Source organism: Electrophorus electricus, chromosome 15 (genome assembly GCF_013358815.1).
Source record: "Electrophorus electricus isolate fEleEle1 chromosome 15, fEleEle1.pri, whole genome shotgun sequence".
NCBI lineage: Eukaryota > Metazoa > Chordata > Actinopteri > Gymnotiformes > Gymnotidae > Electrophorus > Electrophorus electricus.
In genome coordinates this window covers 5,972,386-5,987,607 of record NC_049549.1, presented here as the reverse complement: position 1 = coordinate 5,987,607, position 15,222 = coordinate 5,972,386, and the positions used below count along the sequence as shown (strand labels likewise).

Sequence of the window (15,222 nt, the reverse complement as noted above, 5' to 3'; positions counted from 1 at the left end):
CCTGACACTTCTGTGCCAAGCAGGCAGCAGGGCAGCATGGTGCTCCACACAGTTATCCAGGCAGCACGGGAGGGGGATGTGGAGGCTCTAAGAGCACTGCTCGAGTCGAACGGCCTCAGCCCCACTATCACTGATGCCCAGGGTGCCACGCCCGTTCACCACGCTGCCCGCTGTGGCCAACTCTGCTGTCTGTGCTTTCTGGTGGGCGAGGCCCACCTCTCCATCCATGCCCGCACCAGGAATGGGGCCACGGCTGCCCACGATGCCGCTGCCACGGGGCACACCCGGGAACTGAAGTGGCTCCTGGGACACAGGGGCTGCAGGCTTGAGGTGAGCCAAGATATATTACTTTGTTACTTGCTTATGCTGGAACCAGACAAAACAAGTGATATAAAAAGGAAAGCTGTTAGCTTTATAAGGGTGAATTGTGTGTGGGTGTGTGGGCATGGGTGTTGGTGGGGAGGAAAGATAAGTATGCTATGTTATTGAAAATACAGAGCTGTTAACTGTTAATCAACAGTGACAGTTCTGCTTGGCACATAAAGCTTAAAGCATGATCCCTATCACAACAATGAGTTAGTATTGTAGAATTGAAATACTGGTGTCTTTAATACCTACCATCCTCCTTTGTGAATCAGATCAGTAAATAGTGATGACAATCTGAGTTTGCAAGAAAAGGGAACTCAAAAGGGGGTGGGTGGAATGGAATGTTACCACCTTACCTTATGGGTGGTGGTTGAAGTCACTTGGTAGGAGGTTCTGGTTTAATACACAATGATGTAACATGCCTCACTTGGACATATTCCATTTACACAAGCTAGTATCTGGCTGCTGCACATATGTGCTAATAACCTAATAACTCTAAGGTTCTTTAAGGTAAGATCATAACCTTAGATAAGCTTTATTCCAGGGCAATAAGGGATGAATCAGTATAAATACATTTTCAGTGTTTTCCAGTACTGCTGATCACATATTTATAGATTGGGGTTTCCTGCCCAAAAATTCTTGATTCATCCAATAATCAACAAGTTCTTCATGAATTGGATGTGGTAGTGTGTGGTAGAGTGGATCTGCTGGGTCATGGGTCCAAACTTGGGAAAACAAATCACTGGTATGCTGGGTAGTTGATGCGTGTTCTGCACATGTTCCTGGATGCAGGATCAGGACGGGGAAGGAGCAACTGCCCTGCACTTGGCAGCGAGGTTTGGTCACACTGACACCATGCGGTGGTTACTGTCTGTAGGGGGCAGCACCGAGCTCGAGACGCACTGCAATGCACTTCCAGTCCACTACGCTGCTGCCAGTGGAAATCTCACCTGTGTCAAATTGCTTCTGGCCCATTCTCCATGGTGATCCTGTGCACACATATGCACACACACATCTCAGATATGGCTGAAGTATCAGCAAACAACCTACTGTTCACCTACCATTCACTCAACTCTTTCTCATGTTACATATATTAACAAAATGAGAGCGTGTGGGATGTTTGTGTGTGTGTGTGTGTGTGTGTGTGTGTGTGTGTGTGTGTGTGTGTGTGTGTGTGTGTGAGTGTGTGTGTGTGTGTGTGTATGTGTGTTCTCCATGCTCTGCCTGCTTCATAAAGAGCACCTCAGAATCACCCAGGAGCTCTGGAGTCTTAGTGATACCTGTATGGGTAGGATGAGAGGCTGACATATGTTAAATGGTTTCCTCAGGCCCAACAGGTAATAATACACGAGAGGTCTCTTATCCACCACATGTTATCTATCACCTGTGATGTCATCCTCGGCCTGGCCCCGCCCTCTCTTCCTGCTCGTCACTGAGGCGCCTTACACCTGTCTACTCCCACCCCTGTCTTTGTACTTCACATCTGATGTATAAGGTGGCTAGTATCACCTTATAAAACATATGGTCACTGTGACTGTCACATTGGCGGCCTGAAGAGTGCTCATGTAACAGTGCACATCTGTTTTATGTAGTTGATACGGATACCAAAAGAAAGGGTGTAACTAGCACAACCCAAAGTGCATAACTCTTTTGTTTGGCTGGGGGGATGTCTATACAGATAGTATAGATATCAACAACAGGAGAAAAAAAAAAGAATTTAAAAAAGAATTGAAAGAAAAACATCATCATTCATCAACGACAAAAAAGCAATAATAATTTGGAAATAAATGACTGATTAATAAGAACAAGAAATATGTGCATGTTAAAATAATGTTATTAAAGAGGAATAGCATTCAGTGTGTGCATGTGTGAAGGAAGAGAAGTGTTTTGTTGTGGTTATGTATAGGGTGATGTGGAATTGGGTATTGGAATTCATTGTATATACTTTAGATTTGCTTGGGGTGATCACTGTTGAAAAAAAGTTAATCAGTGGGGTCCAGACAGAGTTGTATATTTACATGTACATTTACATTTATGGCTCTTATCCAGAGCAACTTACCAAAGTGCTTTGTCATTTACTCTTTGAATACATCCTAGCCAGTAGAATAGGTTAGAGTCCAATATACCAATGATCTAGAATACTGTAGAAAAACAGGGATCAATGCTGATGCCTAGAAGTACAAAATACAAGGTCTATCTTAGACAATGATAAGTGCAATAAGCAATAAGTACTTGAGTTTGTTAGACAACATCAGTGTAATAAGCAATACCCTACAATAAGTATTAGTTTAGTTAGTCAATATAGGAGCAGGGTCAGTGGTCATTTAAATATTCCACGAATAGATGGGTCTTCATTCTGCATTTGAAGACTGCAAGGGACTCTGCTGTCCGGACAGCAGGCAGAAGTTCATTCCGCCATCTGGTAGCCAGGACAGAGAATAGTCTCAATGCCGATCTTCCATGAGATTTGAAGCCTGGTATTTCAAGCCAAGCCATACTTGAGGTTCGAAGTACTCCAGATACGGATAAGGCTTTGACCACTGACCTCATGCATGGAGGAGCTGGTCCATTTTTGGCTTTGTAGGCATGCATCAAAGTTTATAAATCTGCTGCGTGCAGCTACTGGTAGCCAGTGAAAGGAGCGTGGCAGTGGAGTAACATGTATGAACTTTGGAAGATTGAAGATCAGTCTTTCTTTTGCATTCTGCACAGGTTGAAGAGGACTGATGGCTCTTAGAGGAAGACTAGCAAGTAGCGAGTTGTAGTAGTCTAGTTTTGAGATCACAAGAGACTGCACAAGCACCTGGGTAGCTTCCTGCGAGAGAAAGGGCTGAATACTTAATATGTTACAAATGAGAAATCTGCAAGACCAGGTTATATTTGAAACATGAGTTGAGAATGACAACTTGTTGTCCAAAGTTATGCCCAGGCTACGGGCAGTTTCAAATGGTGATACCATGGAGTTCTCAAAGGAAACTGTGAGATCATGGTAACAATTGGGAGTACCTGGGATGTACAGAAGCTCAGTTTTACTGGGGTTGAGCTTCAAGTGGTGGGCTGTCATCCATGACACACTGTCAGTCAAGCATTCTGAAGACCTGGAGACCTGCATGTCAGAGGGTGGAAAAGAACGAAGTAATTGAATGTCATCAGGGGTAAGAGAAACCATGAGAAGATATTACATCACCAAGAGAGCAAGTATACAAAGAAAAGAGAAGAGGGCCTAATACTGAGCCATGTGGAACACCGGTAGAGAATCTACATGGTTTGGATGTGGATCCTTTCCATGTTACCTGATAGGACCATCCCTCAAGATAAGACTGAAACCATTTGAGTTGTATTGAGTGGTTTGGTTTTTGATGGAGGCAGATATATTTTCTATTCATATTTGATCAATTAGTGAATTAATATTTCATGAGGATAGTTTTCTTAATGATGGTTAGAGCTGTGGGTGGTGAAGTACATAAGTCATATACAGAAATCAATCATCTGTGGCTGTTTAACACCTGGTGCAGGTGTGTGGACCATCAGATGGCTACCGGGGCCACACCCCTGTACCTGGCCTGCCAAGAGGGGCACCTGCATGTGGTGGAGTACCTGGTGAAAGATTGCGGCTCAGATGTGCGTCTGAGGACACGAGACGGCATGAGTGTCCTCCACGCCGCGACCCACATGGGCCACCATGCCCTGGTCGTCTGGCTGGTGAGTCGTACCCTACTTAAAGACTGAACGACCAATCACCATCCTGCTACTCTTGCCTTGGCTTGCTCATTAGGAGTCTGGACCCAGATTCTCTGTAATTTCCGTACAGCTGCTTTGTGACGTGTTGTAAAATGTACCATATAAGTAAAACAATGGTGTGAAACAGGTATGATAAATATTTTTCATTCTGTGCTTAGGAACAGAGTATGGATGCACCGTACAAGCTCATCTGCAACACACGCCGGCATAAAATCAACAAATTGCACACTCCATAAAATAATCTCTGAATTATCTAGTTTAATTGTGGAATTCTTGTGCACACTGCCCATGAAGTAAAACCACGTCTTGTCCTCTCACTACAACAAATTTATGAAATTAAGTTGTTATCTCTTGGGGAAAAAGAAATAAGGGGTACAATGGAGAAAGTCACTCTCACTGCCGCGTTGGGAAAATTAGCAAAAGTTTCTTAAACAATTTTTGACAACTTTACACAAATATGATAACTCATATAGTCTGCATAAATCTTATTATATAAGTATCTGACAGTCCACTGATCCTAGACCTGTTGTTTGTGTACCACAGGCGTCCTTCACTGATATAGATCTGTCATGTCAGGACGAGAACGGTGCCACTGTCCTGCACTTCGCTGCCAGCGAGGGGCACCATCGCATCCTGGAACGACTGTTGCTGATGGGTGCCAAGGTCCTGCGGGACCGCTGGGGCGGGACCCCCCTGCACGATGCTGCAGAAAACGGAGAAATGGAGGTGTGGTCACAGCCCTCTGTGACCCTCCCCCAAGAGCTAAGAACTTCACCTGAATTGCTTTTCTCTTTTCTTTGGTGCTGTTTTTCTTTGGTTTTACTTGGTGGCATAAAAAAAATGGTTAATTATCTGATTATTAATAGGATCAAGTACAACTAAAAAAGGGTAGTGCACAGGTCCACCACGCAAGGATTCTGGACTGCGTTTAGCATTCACCTGCTACTAATGACATGTTGTGTTTCAAATGTAACTATATTTCTGACAAGTTGCCTTCATAGCAATTAAAAATGTGAAACATACCGCAAATGACCAATTAATGACCTTAACATCATTACTAAGTAACTGACCATCATCATAATCTAATTTTCACTCAGTGCTGCAGCGTTCTGCTGGCCAATCACGTCAGCCCGGTGGAGAAGGACGCGGATGGTTTCAGCGCGGTGGACCTCGCAGAGTACCACGGCCATGGCGACTGCGCCATGCTACTCTGCTCTGCTCAGGTGCGTGGAAGCCAACTTGGGCCGTTTACGTGTTTTCAGGTCAACCCTGCTGAGAAGTACCTGATTTCACTTATTAGGATGCTTTAATGGTTAAAGAGACGTGATCATTAGTGAAAGAGGCGAAGCTCTGCAGGCGGGACCTGCAGACACTAGGTCCTGCCCCACATGTTTACTCAGCTTAATCTATTTGAGAGCAGTTATAGAAACTTATTCACTTGTTGTATTTATGAAAATGGATGCAATGCGGCATAAAATAGTTATGGTAACCATGAAGCACAGTCATAAAATCAGTTCACTATATTTCTTTAATACACATTTTCATGTATCATAGAATGACTCTGTACCGCTACCTACTGGTGTAATACGTATACCAAGCTATACATTAAAAAGTATTCCTCAGCCAGGTCCCCAGGACTCACTATTCGGTCCATGTGGTACACGCCAATGAAATAAGACAAGTATCTGGTACCTGCGTTGTGTGAGCTATAAATTAACACTAAGACCTGCACTTTATTTTACTTTTAATTTATCATTTCATCTACATTTAGTTCATTTTTAGATGTACTTGAAATGAAGATATAGTCTGCATGGCTGATGTCAAAATACGACCCATTAATCTCCTAATATCAGCATACGGTAAATGATTTCCATCTGAACCACGAGTAAATGTGTTGACAAGTGTTTGAGAAGAACAATCTTGACATAAAGTGTCAAGACGAAGTGTTGTGCATCATATTACGCGTATTTTATTTACTGGGCTGGGGAGGAAGTTACATGGAGGAGAGCGATGAAAAATATCAAAGAATACAGCTGTAGGATACGTAATGTTCGAGAAATGTAATAAAAACATTATTCGCTATTCTCTTTAATTATGTCTGCTCAAAAATATTGATTCCATGCACGAGGGAAATTATACATGCATCTGACCTTGTAATACAAGGATATCACGTATGCATCCAGTCTGGTTCAGCAGGCGGTCACACGTACCTGCTGGTGACGTAAAACATAAAGAGCATCAAGTGAAGTATTACTACGTAAATGAAGTGGAAAACTTGCTGCCGCTGCTGGTTCCTGGCGCTATAACAGCGATGCATATTAAAAGTGATGAGGACAGACAGGCTGGCGAATTAAAAGAGCGGTTAGCTCTGTTTATGTGCTATCAGTTATCATACCCCCTCTCTGCCTCATCTCTGAATTCGTAGCGGAGGAGAAGCGTCATTCGAGCTCCGCGTGTCGAGTTTCAGAACCTCAAGTGCGCAGCTCGCGGATCTGACAGGACATTCTCCGCTTGTATGTTGGCATCTTTTCCTGCCAAGCCAGTCCATCAGATGGCTGCCAGCAAGCTGTGTTGTGATCTCCAATTTGTATAGTGATTTGGTTCTTGTTTACAATGACGAAGCGTACGACGTGTCTTTTATGTTCCGAATAACAAAAGTCGATGGCGTTGCTAAATTGCTAAATAGTTCAGTAAAGTATATAATAAAATGTAAAATGTCAGAATACTTTGGACACATCTACATGCGAATTGTCGTATTAATAAACACTTCTGCAGGATCGGTTGATCCATTGGTAATCTCTTAAACCATGAATCCACTTTTTGTTTTGGTTTTAAGATGCTGTGAGAATTCTTTAAAGGACCAGGACCGTTCACTGTTGTTGCTGTTTAGTTTGTAGAATAGGACAACAGTTTGGAATTTTTACTCTTTATGATGCACATTGAAATTTAGACTAAAAAACAGACTGTGATTCATCTGTGCATGATGCAACATCCACTACTCCATGCTCTTCATACTCTTTTTTTGAGGAGGGGAAACATTTTGATTGAAATGTGTATTTGCCTTTTTTGAATCTATGTAACACTGGAAGCTTGACAAAAAGGTATCTGTTTACTGTTACATCTGTGCTTCACAGTTAAAGAACATTTAGGCTGAAAAGGTATTACCCACGTGATATTAATTTAAACTCAAACCACTTTTCAAAGTGAGTTCATATTTAGCTGATAAAGGCACCATGAATATAGAGTTGTTGATGTTTGTGATGAAGTTGTTTATTTTTGTGTTGTTTGTGTTGATGTTTTTGTGTTGTTTATTTTGGAGGTGGTGTTCATGGTGAATTTGAGCATATTCATGTGTGCATGCATGTTTGTTGCAGACAGTACATGTATGTATGCATGTCACCTGTTGCTTGTCAGTAATCTGCCATTATGTTTTACTTACTAAACATTGGATAAACTCCAGTGTATTCAATAGGCTTGCAGCCACCATGTGACACAGATGGTTAGGTAATCTTCAAGCCCCCCCAACCTCCCCATCTGAATTTGGGGTGGTGTCTTATGCATACAGTACACTCCATCCACATTATTATCAGACCCCTTATGATTTGCAGTCACAACAGGACACTCAGTGATTTAATTATTAATTAACACCATTTAATTATTCAATGACACCTTGGGAGAAAGACCTCCATTCTCAACGTATAGAGACATTTGAGGTGTTTGGTCACCCATGTGATTGCCACAGGATGTTGCTCTGAGGGCTCATGCGCCTCTAATCTTCCACTGGCTAAGATAACACCCTGGAATTACTATACACTGTGAGTTCTTCTGTGATGTCTCTAAACATGCCTTTTTTGCCATTGATAGTACTTAAAAACTGATTATAAATTGATCAACAATGTGATCATTCTGTTGTGCACGTAGAGGAAATTTGTATTCAGCATGTTTAAAATGCGTAATCTTAGAAGAGATTACTTTATACAGTAATTATAACATGGCATCCCTGCAGATGTGTCATAAACCTTTTGTGTTAGGAACATGCTTGTGTTACTATTTTACTACGTCAAAACGTTTAAAAAGTAAAGCAAATGGATATTTAGATGTATTTCTATTTTATGTAGGGATTTCATAAAAAAAGCAAAAATGTAATGAAATAATAAGTATTTATTAATAAATCTTCATATTTTTATGATAGTTTATCAACCAAAAACAATTCTTTGTAGTGGAGGTCCATCTTTGGCTTGTCTGCCATAGATTTACAATGTTTAATTAGCCAGAATGATTACATAGTCACCACTGGAATGGCATGATCAGCCAAGATTTGTGCAGTGGGACAAGTGGTATTTTTTAAAATTCTCTGAATGTAAAGAGATGACAGATGAGGGAGAATGTAGAAGGCATTATATAAATGTGATGTTACAAAGGCAAAGGATATGGAGGAAGACTAGGGTTCTTCAGTCAAGCTTTTTACATAGAGGTTTACTAGCAGCAAAGATGGGAACAGTGACTGCTGAAAAACCTTTTTGACCTCATTTCTTTGATTTGTTTCTCAAATAAAATGAACCATAACCTACCATATACGTTTATGCAAGTGCAGATAAAGATTTTAGAATGGGAAATAAATCTAAATATCCTTAACTATTTGTAGCACCAGAGAGTTAATGTTTTTGTTTTCATAGAGTTGTGTTTAAGCAGGCAAATAGCAAACAGAGCCCTGAATTGCTGCTACAGCATGCGTAATGTGATCCATCGTATGAAATAAAAGAACTCTATAGTTTGTATGTATGTCTGTTGGGTTACATGGGCTATGTTCTGTGCTATTTTGGACATTTTTACCATGTTCCCGGAGGCTTTTCTTTTTTAATTTTTTTTAAACATATTACTGCATCGATATACCATAGGACCTAAGATCTGTTTGACCCTGAGACATTTGTCTGCTTGCTATTTTAAACCATCAAAAGTCACACTGACCATTTAATTTGTCTTATTAGCTTCAAGGTTCAGTGGACAGTGTCCTTTCATCAGACATTATTTTCAAAGAAGAGGAAAGGGCTCTGTTTGGTACTGCCGATCACCTCCAAAAGGTCCCAGACAAGTCCAGTGGAACAAGCACAAGGGCTCCGATGGACAAGAGTGAGGTAATTCTATACAAGGATCACAATCATTTTAAAGTCTGTAAAAATTAGCTTCTTTACAAACACCACAGAAAAACAGCATAGCAGGTGTAAAATTACACATCACTTAATCCCACTCGCACACCTCTACTTCCATCTGTGTTTTCTCTGCTCCAAAGCATGGGGTAAGTGAGCTAAATCAGCTTTGTTATAGTAATGCATGGGGATCTGCAGAACTGAAACTGAGAGCTGTGGACTATGATCAGGTCTTAAAAACCTGATACTTCTGAAACACTGGGGATCTAGAACCAACACATTTTCTTTTTGTTAGATTGTGAAAATCAAAAACCCTCTAATGGTTAAAATTATTTGAATGCTACAGTTTGCCTGGCCCTGACACAGACCTCTTCCTAATACCTGTCTTTGTTGTGTTATCCCAGCAGTTGCTGAAGGAGGAGCCACCCCAACTCTGCCCCACCCCAGCGTGCCCTGACTCCTCCTCTCCACGCTCCATCAGAACTGCAGCCACCTCCTTTCAAAATGTACAAATGGCTTCTGCAGGTGAGAGTCCATATATAGGATCTAATGATTTTGAAGTCGCAGAAATTCACAGGGACACATAATTTTGAACAATTACAGAGATCTACGGTTAGTGCTAAAGGACAGATTTCATTGTCTTAGTTTTATTTTTGCTTTCAGCTTTATTTGTAGTATGCAAATTGAATTCACTTCATTTATATACTTCCCAAGAATTCTTCAGGTGATCAGTTTGGGACATTTTATGTCACATATTTTATGTATGTTTTACACTCACAATACCAGAACCAGGTATGGAACCAGGTGCAGAGTTTTTAATGGGTAAACACAAATCCAGAACACAAATCTAATATCAATATCCTAAGGAACAGTTCAGTAGGTAGACAGGCAAACAAAACAAAGGGGACAATCCAAACTCATGAGAACTAGACAAAGTAAAGGTCAAAGCCAGGCAAATTAACACAGACAAGGAAACTGCTCAGAGATGCAGATTACAAGTAACAGCACAACTTTGCAACTAGTCTAACCTATTGGGGTAGCTTAAATACGCTGCCACTGATCACTTAACAAGGAACAAGTGATAACAATGGGGTGACACACAAGGGGGAGATACTCCAGTGTGCTCAGTACTCTGGTGAGCTCAGTACTCCAGTGTGCTCAGTACTACGGTGATCTTAGTACTCCGTTAAGAACAGTACTGTGGCGCACTCAGTACTCCAGTGAGTTTAGAACTCCGGTGCGCTCAGTACTGCAGTGAGCTTAGTGCTCCGTTAAGATCAGTACTGCGGTGCACTCAGTACTCGGGTGTACTCAGTACTTTGGTGAGCTCAGTACTCCAGTGAGCTCAGTACTCTGGTGTGCTCAGTACTCCAGTAAGCCTGACCCCTGGGGGGCAGAGGTGGTGCCCTCCCGAGCCAGTGTGACAGCTATGCTCTCTCCTCTTTACAGCTTTCCAAATAGAGACATAACCTGGCCACAGAACCTGACCATTTCGGTGCTTTGAGAAAAAACTCACCCTACCCAAATTCTAACAAAAAAGATATAACACTGTGAGAGGAATAATTTGATCTCAAATCAGTGCAGAGATAGGATATGTTTTGTCTTTTTTGGGGTTTTTTTTTGTATTAGGCTGGGGTTCTCCAACATTCTCCCTTTCATAAGTCATTTGGCAAGTTCAGTTGGATGTCAGTGAGCTGGGGAAACATTGAACTGTACAGAAATCTCATTCAGGATTTGAATATTTTTAGAATGTATAAATGCAAAATCAATTCATTTTTGTGTGTGTGGGTGTGTTTGCTCTTACAGCTGTGTCCTCTTTCACCACAAGGAGGCACCCTGAGGAGAATGAGGCACCAATGCCTCAGACAAAGTCCCCAAGGTTGTGGAGACATGCGGGAATTTCGGCAGTCTTCACTGGACATGCAATAAATGTATCTTACTGATTCTTGACTCTAGCTTTTAAATAGTTTGTTATCCACATATAGCTTGGACAATAGGATTTCACCATTGCATATTTACTGGAATTCATTTAAACATGAGTAAAGAGATTTTGGAGATTGGAGTTTAGATGGGTTTGGGGTTTAGTTGTGCAAAAATCTATGAAAATTATACAACAGTTTACATTTGTTAATAATAGTTTTAATAAATCCAACATGACTGGGGGATGAATAGCTGAAGGACTACAGCTGATTTGTGCTGATTAGTGTTTCCTTGTTCTACTACACCTGATTCATGTCAGACTTCGATAGCTGATACCCGACATTGAAAAAAGCATAAAGAGCCAGCGTTCATAGTTTATTAACGACCATGCAGATGAAAATATTATGTTCCTCTAATAATTGCAGTTCTTGATCTGTGTAATTCAGACAGAACTTCATTTCTTTTAGAAAAGAGAAATGAAAATGGCTGACCTGATGGAGGAGGTAAATTTTGCTGACATTGACTCACTGGTTCCCACCTACGATGAGCACGGAAGACCCATTCCTGAGTGGAAACGGCAGGTGCTGGTGCGGAAGCTCCAGGCACGGCTACAGGATGAGGATGATCAACAGCGAAAGGTAAATATTGTCTCCGAATATTTGGAATTTTCATGGAGATGAGGGCTGGCACATGCTGAGAAAGCACATCTCTGTTGAACACTGTGACCGTATGCTGTGGCATTGCACAACTCTGGGTGCATGTTGTAACAAAAACAAATATACAGAGAAGGGTCCAAGCCCCTAAAATGCCAAGGAAAAACTCCCCGAGAGCAAGAGGAAGCAAGGCTCAGAAAGGGAACCCATCTTGGTTGACAATGGATGGCAAATTTATAATCAGTGTAGTTTAAGTTGCTATAAAGCATGTAAGAGTAATCTATAAGTCTTAAGGAAATAACAAATATTTGACAGAGGTACTCAGATTAGTTCAGTGAGAACTATTTAGGTAGCTCTGTTCAGAATTTGCACATGCCTGAAACATTAACCTATTTTACTAGGCTTTTACTAGAGTCCAGTTCTGCTCTGCAAGCAACTGTGATTCTGAACTGATCAGGAGCTCTGTTAACCCCCAGTACTTCATTAATTAACTCCTTAAAGTTTAAAGGGTTAAAACCTGTTAGGCTTATCAATTAGTTGTTAATTGTAACTCTTCAGTATTCAGTAACTCTTGTGAATTTTCTTTTGTGGATACAGTGAATGTAATATGAAAGAGAGATGGATGAAACTCTTAGCATCACTGTTGATTTATGGAAGTATCAGTCAGGAATCATTGTGACTAGTGCTGTGATATCTGAGGGTTTCTGCAATCACTTGTGGAAATAAAATGACTTTAGGGAGTATATGTTTAAATAGCCTTTATTATTTAAGCATATGGAGGGTGCCCCTCTAACAGGGTGAATTATCTACAGCTACAGACTCAGGTCTTTAAGCAAACAAGTACAAAGACACAATACAATACAGCTCCCTATTCAAACCTCTATATTGGAGTCTAAATTACATTTTATTTTGTTTACTAAACACTATTAATCAGAACATCCGAGCTTGAATTCACTTCTCAGTGTTATCATCTCTGGTCACTGATTACATGTGATTCTCTCATTCCTTTCAGGCTAAAGACAAATATATGGATTGCTGGAGGTACTCAAAGGTACACAATGCCATATTGGGTCCCTTTGGTGAGTTGTTAACAGAGGATGATTTGGTGTACTTGGAAGGACAGATTGAGACTGTGTCCCTTCAGAAGAAGTGTCAGGCCTATGAGCTGGAGTTGGCCCGTCTGGTCGAGGAGCTCCAAGTTGTCCTCCCTGCTCCCATTGTCAACATCTCCATCAACACTCACTTCCAGCAGCAGCCAAACACGGCAGACTCTCTCGCTCTGCCCATGTGGTGCAGCCGCATCTCGGGGGTGGTAAAGAGCATGTCTCTGCTTCTGAGCAACCTCAAGGGCAGAGACAGTGAGGGTGGTGAGTGCAAAATGCCCAGCACAGAACTGACATCGGTCTTCACCACGCAGCCAGAAAAACAAACCTCTGTCAAGGGCAGCAGAGAAACAGTGGAAATGGAGATCCAGCTATCTGGAGTTTCAGTGAGAAATTTAAGGTCTAATTTTGAGAGTCAGATAGGAAATATCTACCCATTCTCTGGAATGTTAAACAATGCATCTAGGGCTAATACAAAGCAACAAAACATGTCTAACTTCCCACCAGGACATGAGCCAGAAGTAAGTGCTATCCAAGACCTGAATCTCATTAATGACAGCAGCATTACATGCAAGTTCAATGAGAGCAAGGAAGCAGCTAAAGTTAAAGAAACCACAGGCTTGCGTAAAGAGCGAATTGTTGTCCTGTTCTTGAGCCACTGGAAAAAGTCTGCCTATGCTATGTCTGTGAGAGCCAAACTGAGACAAGATCTCAACACACAGAGCTCAGCAGAGAACCATGGTGTGACACTCCCAGTTCCTCATCCAAAGAATGGCTCATTGTATCACCTCTACAGGCAAAGGACCACCATAGACAAAATGATTTGCAACTGGAGGGCCATCATTGCCAGGGTTCCTTCACGCCAGATCCATAGCCTCCAAAGAAAGCGGGTCACCTACTCCCCTGAGCAGTTTCTCCCACGAGTGGATGGTGCAACTGTGCCTTACGACAGCCTGACCCTGGAACTCTTCATGCTGGGCTACTTCCACATCCTGGAGCAGGACCTGCCATCTGAGGAGCGAAAGATGAGGCACTTGCTCTGCTTTGAAGTGTTTGACCACCTAGGGGCTTTCTCCTGGGAGATGGTGAGGGACTTCCATCGGGCTGTGCTGAGAGATATCGAGGCTGGCAACCGGGAGTGGGGTGATGGCTTTGAAGATATCAAGACTCAGTTCTTTGGGACAAGAGGAAACGTTCCATCCCCCAAGGCCCCAGATGACCCTGCAGTTATGGCAGTCCCCAGAGTCATTGAAAAGAATGCTGTGCAAGATGAGAGGGCCCACAGCACAGGTGGGAAGACAGACTTCTCATATATCGCTAACAATGAAATGTGCAAATACATAGACCGTAGCTTTGCATTCTGGAAGGAAAAAGAAGCTGAGCTGTTTGACTTTGAACGATAGTAACCTTGGTCTCTTAGTCTGGGTCATTCTGCAGTCAACATAGGGTTGGAACTGGACACTGTGTGTTTGTACTGAGACTACTGAGACTCTGAAGACAGTGGCATATAAGGTTAACAAGACTATCCTTTGTATTAGCATCAAGGTGCTCCATGCTGTAATCACTCTTTCAGCAGACTAAAGTTTCTTCCTGGTAATTTAGATGGGCATCAGGGATAATCTTGTAATGTAAACTGAGTTGCCAGTTTATTAGTTACACCTACACTATGGCTGAACCAAAGGGCTTTTTAGTCAATTCTGTGTATTCATAAGGTAATTAATTAACTAATGGCATCTTGTGCCATGTTACAATAGCCTCTTTCATGAAATACCTGTTTTCAAAAATTGACATGATGATGTCTAGATATTTTTTATATATTTTTTGGCAATAACTCATGACCAGTATATGAAAGCATATATAAGCTCATGCTATTTTTACAAGTGTATGCATAAATAGTATCTTCAACTGCATTTACATTATAAAGATGTATTCAGATAACCTGCCCTTTAGGATGACCCAGGACACTCATGAATGAGGCTAATTAGGATTTACAGTGTACACAGGGTGCAGTTAATAGACTTAAGAGTACAACAGTATTGACAGGAGTAGATTATAACTTTCAATTGGTTGCAAAATGTATGGTTGCCTATTTGGTACAGTTATGGAGCAGGTGTACATAAAAAGTGATCACTCATTATATATAAATTTTAAAAAGTGTATAAAATATCAAATGCATTTAGACAATGTGATTTGGAATAAAATAAAAATGATAAAAGAATGTGAATATATCTAAAACATACATTCATGCAGCAGCCATGTATATGCATTAATTTTGGTATTTTGATATGCTAT

General features: G+C 41.4%; 1 protein-coding gene across 1 annotated transcript; it reads left to right on the top strand.

The window, feature by feature from the left end:
- Positions 1–36: 36 nt before the first annotated feature.
- Positions 37–14,333, top strand: espnlb (espin like b). Its single transcript, XM_027026934.2, has 11 exons — positions 37–330; positions 1,159–1,349; positions 3,882–4,068; positions 4,651–4,833; positions 5,205–5,330; positions 9,096–9,242; positions 9,398–9,403; positions 9,659–9,779; positions 11,061–11,185; positions 11,642–11,821; positions 12,840–14,333. Exons 1-11 carry the CDS (start codon positions 37–39, stop codon positions 14,331–14,333), a joined length of 3,054 nt encoding a protein of 1,017 aa, XP_026882735.2.
- The last annotated feature ends 889 nt before the right edge of the window (positions 14,334–15,222 follow it).